General features: G+C 47.2%; 1 protein-coding gene across 1 annotated transcript; it reads left to right on the top strand.

Annotated features, from left to right (window-relative positions):
• The first annotated feature begins 8,784 nt into the window (after positions 1 to 8,784).
• LOC137643300 (uncharacterized) lies at positions 8,785 to 9,417 on the top strand. The gene has a single exon (XM_068376139.1). It carries the CDS (start codon positions 8,785 to 8,787, stop codon positions 9,415 to 9,417), a length of 633 nt encoding a protein of 210 aa, XP_068232240.1.
• The last annotated feature ends 2,141 nt before the right edge of the window (positions 9,418 to 11,558 follow it).

Raw genomic sequence — 11,558 nt, 5'->3', positions numbered from 1 at the left:
AGCCAGACTGCAAGGCCACTTTCATGCTATGTATTATAATGAAGTCACTGCACTGAGGACCTAGTATTATGATTTCTGTGACCCCCATCCACAGGCTCATAGCAGCATACCAGCTTGAGCGTGTGAAGGAGGTGGCAGCTGCTGTTGAGAGGGCACGTGGGCATGTCATCGGGTCTATCACCAACAACCACAAGATATACCAGCAGTACTATCAATGTTTGATTTTCTGGGTGATTGCCATGCCACAGCCAAGCATCCTCTTGACAAAGAGCGTGTCTGGTTTCTCCTTTTTGACAGTGCATCTTCTGAAGTACATCCGCTATAACCGGATCAGAAGGGCCAGAATATCAGTCTTGACAATAAAACAACAGCATCATTTGCTGACGTCAAGAAACTGTACAAGTCGAAGAAAGGCAGTATTCTGAAGACTACTCCCCTCACTGAATTTGCTGTTAACCCCTTACGACTTCAACTACAAAATGTGCAGCATGTTTTGTAGGTCTTCAATGAAAAAGTTGTGGCTTCATTGAAGCTCAGAGGATGTCATGACACTGCTAGGTTCATCTAAATCATCCTCAACTGGTGGACTTTAGTGAATGTATCTGGGAATGGGCAAGATCAGCCCATGAACGATCAATATCGAGCTGTTTAGGATCCCCAGTCAACCAGCCTGCAAACTTTCCTGTTAATTTTCCAAGAGGCTTCTTCAGGACATGGACCAAATCGAATCAAGTGTTTCACCCATGATATCAAAAATGCACTAGTGCAGACTATGCAGGGACTGATTGCCGTTTTCCACTACTTGTTCAGAAACGCTGACTTCCATAATGTCCAGCTGCGCGAGATCCAGAGTGACTGGCTTGAGGGGGAGTTCTAAGTTCACCATCAATCAACTGGAGCAAACTCTTTCATGACCACGGGGGATGTGTTCTCCGTATGCAAGCAGCGTCTCACGAGATATACTGCCGTAAACCTTCAGTCCATTGATGGCCACCCTATGTCGAAGAAATATATCTGCTTGGGAAATGCAATTGACCTAGAGGATGCAGCCTCTATTGAGAGGTGCACCACAGATATGACACTGACTGTGAATGAAGAGTGCAGTGCGGCCTACGTGGCGGGTGGCTTGAGACGAAGTACGCGGACGATGTGGTCTTCAGCGCCGAGGAACCTCTTGTGATCAGTGACGTTAAGGACTTTATTGAGACAGTGTCTAGAGGTTCCCTGACAACTCCACATGTGTGCACTTTTGATCTTGTCAGATGTGGACTGTGTTTCATCAAGGTAGCCCGTCGTCGTCCCTGCTGCAAGAAAAGACTGATGGAGATCTTTTCGAGACTAGCCAGCTTCAGTGGGATTGACATTGACTGTCCCAAGATGTTCCGTCGTGTGGCAAATGTTCTTCTGTATGGACCCCACAACCTAGAGAAAGACCAGTAAAAGAATGCACTTTTTCTCCAAACCTCTGTAAAGAAGGCCCGGCTCACTGACTAATCGCTGTAGTCTGGTAAGCTTTTGCTTCTATGTCTGTTTATTTGTGTGAATGTTTGTTTGTTTGCAATCACAAAGGTTTAGCTATAATCCATTGTGTAAAATGTAAAACAACAGCAACTTGGGTTCCTTTAAAGTGTCCACTAACCTCAAACAATAATACATGTTCACTCCAGCTGAAATTGGTAATTCAAAGCATAACATTGCCTTAAAAATAATTTCTTATTTCCCTATAAAAGTTTATATTAACTTATGCTGCATTGAATAAGTCAATAGTTGATGTACTTGTCCTAAAAATAATGTTATATTTCTAGTTTTGATATATATGCCAAATATGGAGTGTTAGGTTACAAAGGAAGCAATGGCCTCCATTAGCGGAGCCAGCAATCTGGGCGTGCACATCCTGTATAATAGTAGTCCTTGATATACAGTATATATAGATATATATATGTATATATATATATATATATATATATATATATATATGTATGTGTGTATATATATATATATATATATATATATATATATATATATATATATACACCCTATCAACATCGATCTCTGGCCCAACGAATCATTTTCAATAGTGCTAACTAAATGCTAATATAAGAACACTTAATATCTATTTGATTATTTAGCCCACTCATTAACTTCTAAATTAATCTAGATACTAATATCACTGTGAATAGAATCTGCTTTATATTCACCTTCAGTGTCTTTAGTAAACTCTTTACATTTAAATTTCTCTCTGCAGATACGTCAAGGAGAACGCTGTCAATGGAATTTATGCAAACGATGATATGTATAGTTCAAGTATTGATTCACAGCAACCCTGGTGGATTGTTGATCTCCTGGAGGTACGAATTATTCATCAAGTCCAGATTTTTACCAGACAATTATGCTGTCAGGCGAGACTTCATGATGTTGGGGTAAACAAATAATGTTTTCTTGAAAAAGAATGCTTTCTTAACCTACAGGCACACACATACATACATACATATATACATATAATATATATGTTTATATATAATATATATATGTATATATATGTATATATATATATATATATATATATATATATATATATATATATGTATATGTGTGTGTGTGTGTATGTATGTGTGTGTGTTTATGTTATTATTATTATTATTATTATTATTATTATTATTATTATTATTATTATTATTATTATTATTATTATTACCTAAACAGGATGCTGTAACCCCAAGGGCTCTACAGGAAAGATAGCCGAGTGAAAAAAGAAAGTAAGGAAACAGACAGAATCTTGAGTCTGAGTGTATCCTGAAGCAAGAGAACCCTAATAAAAAACAGAGGAAGAGGACCTGGGTACAGAGGCTATGCCACTACCCAGCTCTAGAGAACAATGGTTTGATTTTGGAGTATACTTCTCCTAGAGCAACGGCTTACCATAGCTAGAGTCTCCTCTACCCTTACCAAGTGGAAAGTAGCCATTGAACGATTATGGTGCAGTAGTTGATATGTAAATTTTATTAAGTCAGTTCGTGAACGTAGCAAGTGGAAAGTTAATATTAGTGAAGTCCTGTCAAATAAGTTTCCAGTGAATAGTGGACTACTCCAAGGGAATGTGTTATCACCTATAGTGTTTAACCTACTCATGGATTTTGTAATGCATAGTACAGTTGGGGATGGTGGGGAAGGATTGATAATAGGAAACCAGCTGACCTTGGGTATGTTGATGACGCTATCCTTATTAGTAGAAAACCACAGGAGTTGCAATTCTTGCTGACCAGAATGCATGAAATATCCTATGAGGTTGGGCTCAAGATAAATAGAAGAAAGACAGCGATGATGACAACAGAATATGCAATGAAAGATTAAATGTCATCGGAAGGAGAAACGATTAATGAGGTAGAATCATTTGAATATCTAAGAACTATGATCTCTAATACTGGTAAAATCTAACCGAGGCTCTTTGCGTCAAAACGCGTAGGAGGTGATGATGATTAGGATCAGTTAACTCCATGAGTGAAAAAGAAGTATTCTGTTACCTTAGTGTAGTCAGGTACATGAGGAAAAATGAAAATATGTAAAAGTGCTCTAAACTAGTTGTTGTAATTGTAGGGACCCAATAACACTCAAGCGGTAGTATCTCAATGTGTGTGTGTATATATATATATATATATATATATATATATATATATATATATATATATATATATATATATATATATATATATATGCATTTGATAAATGTAACTTTCAAAACAGAAACATTTATGAACATGTGACGAGAGCAGAGGAAGAGTTGAAATAAAGACCGCTTTTGAACAACTAACTATTTAGACACAACAGTGGTCATATAAGGATGACAATTGTAAGTTTACAATCAAGGGTTTTGACACTGGCATTAGAATGATAATAAAAGTTTAAATTAGCTTTTTACATTCAACTATTTTTTTAACAATGACGATTGCAGTGTTGAAGAAAACGCATTTCCTATGTCACGTGTACTACAAGGCTCCCCCACCCCCTGAAGCTGACATACATTTAGAAGAGGTTGATCTGGCCTAGAGAGTTGTATTGTTGGTGGGTGGTGTTACCGTAAATGCGCAGGTTTTAGGCGGTCAATGGTAATCCAACACTCTTTACCATGACAGATGAGGTGGAAAGCTTATAGAGTACGATGGATAACAAGGAATAAGTCCGTATGTAGGTCGTAAGCAGTGGCTTTCAAGTGTTGGTGTGTACTAAGACATTAGTTGTGTGTGTGGGTCTTTCAGTATGTGCTGCTTTGATGGAGGTTTGTAAGTCTGTCGGTCGGTAAATTTCCCCTCAACATGACGTAGGCCTTGGAAATCCTTGGAGCAGGTGGCTAGTTGGGAAAAATCTACTAAGATGACCAACAAGTAACCAATTACCGTCTCAGCCGCTGTGACATCCATGGTATCAATAGGAGTAGTCCACAGTCCGAGGAGGACCCAAGAACGTTGTGGAAACCAACTGGAGTTATTGCAGTGGAACATCAAGGCTGTTTTAAGATGCAAGCGTTCCACCATTCCATTGGCTACAGGGTTATAAGAGGTAGTTTGAAGAAGTGTAATGCCAAGATGATGCCCTAATGATGACCACAATTTAGAGTTGAAAGTTGCACCCCTTTCAAAAGTGATATTCTCTTACTATCCATCTAGAACGTATGACACCAGTACATGAGGTAGATGTTGCATCTTGGATGGGGTTGGCCTCAGGCCAGCAAGTTGAGGTGATCAATGACTGAAGAGGTAACGGTGTCCTTCGAATGTGGGTAAGGATCCAACCACATCACCTGAATGTGGGCAAAATAACAATGGAGTTTATGAAAGGGGCCCACGCCAAATCTGTGTGTCGATACACTTTTGAAGTTTGACATGAAATAATGACGCGGACCCAATCCTAGGCATCTTTAGTAATGTCATTCCATATGAACATCGTCTTTAGTGGTTGTGCAGTAAATTTATATGAGGTTATGAGGGGCCAGGTATTAGTTGAAATACCTGTCAGCACATTGGGCCAGGTATCCACAGGTGTGGCCTGCCAGTACTGACATCACAGACAAAAGTGGCATTAGAGTCATCAAGGGCAACATCTTTCCAATGGAGAGGCGTGCAGGATATCGAAAAGGTTTGGTACTCAGGGTCCTTTAGTTGAACTTTTGCCAAGGCCTTGTAATCCATTCTCAGGAGTATTAACAGTCAATGTGTTTCTGGAAAGGTCGTCAGTAATGGGATTCAGTTTACCAGGGGTGTGTTGAATGGTACAGTTGTATTCAGGAATAGCAGAGAGATGTCAGCGTTGACAGGTGAACAAGGTGTCGAATTTTGAGTGAAAGCATGCACAAGCGACACGTGGACGTGGTCTGTGCGAATAACAAAGGGCGTACCCTCTCAGACGGGGAGGAAATGATGGACAGGCAATTTCATGCATATTATTATAATCATTATTATTATTATTATTATTATTATTATTATTACTAGCTAAACAATAACTGTGGTTGGAAAAAAACAGGATGCTATAAGGCCAAAGGCTCGAACAGGAAAAATAGCCCAGTGAGGAGAGGACTAGAGAAATAGATAGAATAGTGCGCCTGAGTTTATACTCAAGCAAGAGAAATAAAACTCAACACAGTAGAAGACCAGGGTGAAGAGGCTATGGCACCACCCAACTCCTGAGAACAATGCTTTGATTTTGGAGTGTCCTCCTAGAATGAAGAGTGATTGATGTTAGCAGAAGATATAATATTTCTATGATAGTAAAGAAAACTAAAGATTTATTGAAATATAGGGAATGTGTTTCAAAAAAGAACATCTTAAATTATGACTAACGGTAAGGGAGAGAAAGGTTATGTGGGTAACTGTGAACTAATTTATTTAAAGGTAAGGATGTTCATATGATGTTCATATGGATGAATGGAAGCGATTAAGTAATCTAGGTAGTAAAGATAAAGGATAAGTATGAGATGGGAGAATTGTTAAGTCAAGGAATGTATAAATAAGGAAAAATAGCAGGAGTATAAAAAAGCCATGAAATACAAAATGACTGTCTACGTTATCCTAAGATATAATGTATAGGGGATTTTCTAAATATGCTCATCACTATGATCATAAGTTATGATGAATCTGAATGAAAAAAAAAAAACGTTGAAGCTAACGATTTGAGTTAAGTTGAATGTGTTAAGTTGAAGAATGAAAAATGTAAAAATAAAAACTGGAAAAAATTAGTATAGAGTAAAATATATATGATATTTAAGTAGATGAAAAAGTTTCGATTAAGATAGTTTACTGGAATGACTGAATAATATTGAAGTGGAGGAGGAGAAGGAATGAAAGAGATTCTGATGTTACTGTGGCCTAATGTCCAAGAGAGAGAGAGAGAGAGAGAGAGAGAGAGAGAGAGAGAGAGAGAGAGAGAGAGAGAGAGAGAGAGAGAGAGAGAGCGTGTACCAAAAAAAGTCATATAGAATGGAATTTTTGGTATGAATTTTACTTGAAGAATTTTCTAGCACTGATAGTTCATTATCACTTCTGTTTTTTAAAGATGCATGGAGCAGTAAAATTTGTCCCATTTCTCTGTACCGACATGATAAAATTACTTTCGTAGAGTCGTAATACTATCAACTTACAGGTCATCTGTCAAAAGATTACAACCATACACTCCTTGATTTTACAGGTCCGTATTGGCCAAGAACTGGCTTCAAATGGAGATATGACATCGTATACTCTGATGTCCACCTACAAAGGCCCTTACGACCTTAGCCAGGGGCACATCATCTGCTCAAATCTTAGAGGTATCGCAGGTAGATTCCTTGGCATTAGGATAACCATCACTGAATATCTCCAGCTGGTGGAAGTCAGGGTTTATGTTGCCAAGAAATAATAATATCAAAACTACAAGATCGTTTGGAACAGTTCTCTTCAAAATTCTAGTTTTTATAATATCAAAATTACAATATTATTCAGAACAGCTCACTTCAAAATTTTAGCTTGTTCCGTAACTGAAATACAAACCACGCTATTTACATGGGGGTAATTACTTCGGCGTAGCTGAATGATGAGACATAAAAGTTTTAACGAGGGTTTACTACCCCGCCCCTAGTTAGCAGGGGGTAGGGGGGGTAGCTAGCTAACACACACCCCCCCCCTCACACACACGGTGAAAGGCTCACTTTACTTTTGGCTCGGGAAGAGAACAGACCTGTCTGTGCTCTCCCTCGCTTTGACTGCCATAATTAATCTGCCTTTTTTGCTTTTTCTCTTTCGCAGTGTGATTGAAGTTGGCCTCTGCCGTTATGCGTACTTGCCCTGGACTTCCTGGCCGCCCTTGTGGGACCTTTATGTCGGCGGTCGACACTGATCCCCACACCTTGTGTCTTCACTGTAGGGGCCAACAGTATGATAGTGGTAATGTATGTATTGAATGTAGGGAGTGGTCTACCTCCCAGTGGGGGAGGTTTGCCCGGCGCCATAAGAAGAAGGCCAAAAGGGATTTCTCCTTCAGAGGCTTCTCTGAAAAGAGAAAATTCCAGGACTTCTTCCGTTGCCCTTTCCTCCTACGAAGCTCCCCCTCGAGCAGTCTCTTCCGAGAGGCCGGCGAGTGGTAGCGTAGACCGCTGTGCAGTTGACCGATCCCGGGGTGTGGGAGAGGTAGTTGCCTCCCATAGCGAGGCAGCTGCCCCTTCTACCCCCGAGGAGGATTTTATGTCTAATAATGATTTGTTGCAGCTTTGGGCTTCCTTGGGGCTGCAGGGTTCGCCCTCCAAGGATGCCCTGTTTGACATGATCAAACTGGGTAAAGCCGTCAAGCAATCGCCAACTACAGCGGAGATAGATCCTCTTTCTGTGGTTGACGTTGTTCTGAGGGAGACATCCCGTGGGTCTAGCCAAACCCCCGTTCCTGTGGCTGAGGTAACTGATGGCTTAGATTCTCCCTCCGAACATCCTTCGAGGGAGGATCCAAGTCCCACGGTCTCTCCTGCCGGTGATTCTCCCCCTCGGAGGAGTTCACTTACAGAGACTACTCTTCGGAGGCCCATCGATGGTCAGCTTGCTGATCCCACGGCCCCTCATGGGCGTATAAGGCGGAAGGCACGTCCTCCCCTTCGCCGTAGAGGCCTTCCTTCCCCTTACAAGGGGCTTAAGAGGCGCCTCTTCGGCTCGTCGTCACCACAGTCCTCTACGGAGGAGACGACTCGCCGTTCACCAGTCCTGCCAGCTACAAACCTAGACCTCTCCGGGGATCGTTCGCCATCACCTTCGGAGGATGGTCGTCCTTCGGGACATAATGACCTGTCTCCCAGACCATCCACTTCCAGAGCTCCTGATGCGCGTGACGCGCCACCTGATACTTCCACTACGCAGTCTCCGGGCCCTTCGGGGCTGAAGAGTCTTGAGCGCAAAACCGCGCCTCTTGCCCTTAAGCGCCAGGCTCCGCCTGTGTGCTCTCCTGTTGCTGACGCTGCTGTGCCTGCCGCTGTTCCTGACTTAGCGCCACGGCGCTCATCCTCACGCGTTCGCGCCACCGTTTCTGCTACGCGCCACCGTTTCTGCTACGCGCCAGGGTCCCATTGCGCGCCCACGCCCTTCGGCGCCACGGCGCCCTCCAGCAGTTCCTGATATAGCGTGCCAGCGCTCACCTGCGCATACGCGCCCACCAGCAGTTCCTGATACGGCGCTCTAGCACTCACCTGCGCATACGCGCCCACCAGTGCCCCAGCGGCCACCTGCGCTGACGCGCCCACCAGCAATTCCTGATACGGCGCTCCTGTGCTCACCTGAGCATATGCGTCCACCGGTGCCCCAGCGGCCACCTGCGCTCACGCGCCCACCAGCGCCCTGGTGCCCACCAGTTCCTGCATCGTCGCGCATGGTCCAGGAGGCACATCCGGTGGCGCATAGGCGCCCACAGGCTCCTCCGGACTCGTCAAGTCCGTCTGGGGAGACGAGCGATACGCGCCCACGCGCGGTTCCAGCTCCAGCGCTCACCAACGCGCCAACGTGCTACGACATCTCAGCGTGTCACCCAGGAGGCTCCCAAGTTAGTGCACAGGGGTTCACGGCCGCCTCTGGGCTCTCCCTCCAGACCGCACATGACGCTCCGGTTACGCGCCCTGTTCCTGCTACACGCCCCGTTCCTGTATTCAAGGCGACCAAGGTAACCCTTCAGCGTACACCGGAGCGCCCTAATCCAACTACACGCCCTGCGTGGCTGCCGCAGCTACGCACTCCAGTGCGACCGCATCCTGATGCGCGCCATGCACGCCCACGATCGCCGGCGCGGCCAGCGCGCCCACAGGCGAGCATGCCAGTCTTATCTGACCAGCGCCAACCTCCGCGCCAACGTGCCATCCCGGCCGCTCGCGACCCTGCTCCAGCACTCACGCGCCCTCGCCCGGTTCTTCCGGACATGTGCTAAGGCGCCCCCGTTATCTCGGGCCCTTCGGGACAGCATCAGGTCGCTGCGCGCCCGCGCATTCGGCCGCCTCCCGTGCCGGCTCCTGCTCGCCACACGCCCTCGCCATCGCCTGCGCGGTTTTGCGACCACACGCCCGCTCCAGCCGCTGCGCGCTCACGCGCCCGCTCTATCACCAGTGCCCCATCGCTCCATCATCCTCGCCCGCGCGCCATCACGCCCGCCCCCGCCCCCGCCCCCGCCCCCGCGCCCGCCCCCGCCCCCGCCCCCGCGCCCGCCCCCGCCCCCGCCCCCGCCCGCACGAGATTCCAGTATCGCGCCAGTCATTCACGCGCGACCCTGACCAGGGCCCGCCACACAAGCCCCAGCGCGAGCGCCACCAGGCAGACAGTTCTTCGTCTTGTTCCCCTCCCCGCAAGCGCAGACCAGCGTGCTCGGCGGAGGAGGGGCGCTTCCCGGGCAGATCTAGGGACTCTTCTCTTTCAGCCCCACAGTCGAACCCTTGTTTGTCGGCTCCTCTTAGGGATAACACGATCCCCTTCCCTCCGACTGTCCGCCAGCAGCCCTGGTTCGGCACCCTAATCAGAGCCCTTGTGCAGGCTATTAAGCCCGCCCTCTCTGACTCGGGCCACAAACCAGCGGCAGCTTCCTGCCCCTGAAGAGGAAAAGAGGAGTCTCTCCCGTAGAACCTCCTCCGAGGCCTATTCTGTCTCCGCGCAGATCCTTGCGCAAGGCTCCTTCTCCCCCCCAGACCTTCTCTCCCTCCCCTGCGGAGGAGGATTACCCCTCCTCAGGAGAGTCGGATGAGCCGGACCATTCCCCCATCGCACCAATGGGGGAGGCTCCGCCTCTCCCTGAGAGGTCGTCTCGTCCAGAGGTGGAGAAGAGCCTGCTCCCTTCGGTGCTCGAGTCCTGTATCCCGTCCAGGAGGGAGCCTTAGGACTCTAAGACGATTCCCAAATCGTCAGCAAGGATCAGGCAGGAACCGTCTAGAGCCGTCGAGGATATCCACGTGTCCCCCCAGGAAGAGCCACTGGGGACGGGAGACTTCGCTGCCAGTCCTTCGGGAGGAGAGCACCAGGAGTCAGACCACGCGTTCTGGCAAGTCCTGACCCTCATGAGGAACCTCAATGGGATCCCGGACCCTGAGGTCCCACATCGCGAAGGGAAGGACACGGTCCTGGACTGCGTCTATGGCACCCAGAAATCCTCTAGGGCCAGTGCAGCTTTGCCCTTGTCTCAGGGGATGAAGAGTGCCAGAGACAAGGTCGAGGGCCAGCTCTCTGAGCTTGCCTCCTCCAGCAGATCGAGTGCCGGTAACAAGCTCCTCCCTCCTCCTCAAGTCCATCAGAGGAGGTACTACGAGATCCTTGAAGAGTCTTGTCTGAGAAGAACTCACAGGGGGAGTCCCTCTTGAGAGACTCTCCAACCGGCACGTGTCCTTCTAAGCCACTGAGATCCTAAGCCAGGAGAAGGTCACCAAGTGTGCCATGCAGGCAACTTCATGGCTTGACATCTGTCTGGGATCTCTGGGTATCCTGGTGCGGTCCGAGGACCTCTCCAAAGAAAGCATCAGGAAAGCGCTGGAGACTTTCCTACTCTCGGGCACACAAACCATTGAGTTTCTGGCCCACCAAGTCTCGAGCTTGTGGGCCAATACGATCCTCAAGCGTCGGGACACTGTGGCCGAGAGGTTCCATCATAAGGTCCCCAGTGCAGAGGCTAGCAGGCTCAGACACACTTCCGGTCTCGGTAAGAGCCTGTTTGAGCCTAAGGACGTGGAGCTCACCACTGAGAGGTGGAGGAAATCCAACCAGGATTCCCTCATCCACAGGGCCCTGACATCGAGGCCCTACAAACCTCCAGCAGTCCAGCAGCCCCGTCCGGCTAAGGACACAAAGAAGACGACCACAGCGAAGCCCAAGGTGTCTAAGCTCTTTTCTAGAGGTACCAGCCGAGGCCGGAAACGCTAGGGTTGGCAATCCCCCTGCATGTCCACCAAGGGAGGCTGCCTACAGAGTTGCGCGACAAGGTGGCAGCAACTCGGGGCGGATGCCTGGACGATCTCCGTGATCACTCTAGGTTATCGCGTCCCGTTCACAGCCTCTCTACCTCCCCTGACAGCGAATCCAGTGTCGTTGAGC

This window comes from Palaemon carinicauda, chromosome 6, assembly GCF_036898095.1.
Source record: "Palaemon carinicauda isolate YSFRI2023 chromosome 6, ASM3689809v2, whole genome shotgun sequence".
Classification (NCBI taxonomy): domain Eukaryota; kingdom Metazoa; phylum Arthropoda; class Malacostraca; order Decapoda; family Palaemonidae; genus Palaemon; species Palaemon carinicauda.
This window is presented reverse-complemented; position numbering and strand designations above follow the sequence as displayed.

Excerpts from the sequence above, each read along its gene's own strand:
- LOC137643300 (XM_068376139.1), top strand. The coding sequence starts at position 8,785 with ATGCGTCCACCGGTGCCCCAGCGGCCACCTGCGCTCACGCGCCCACCA.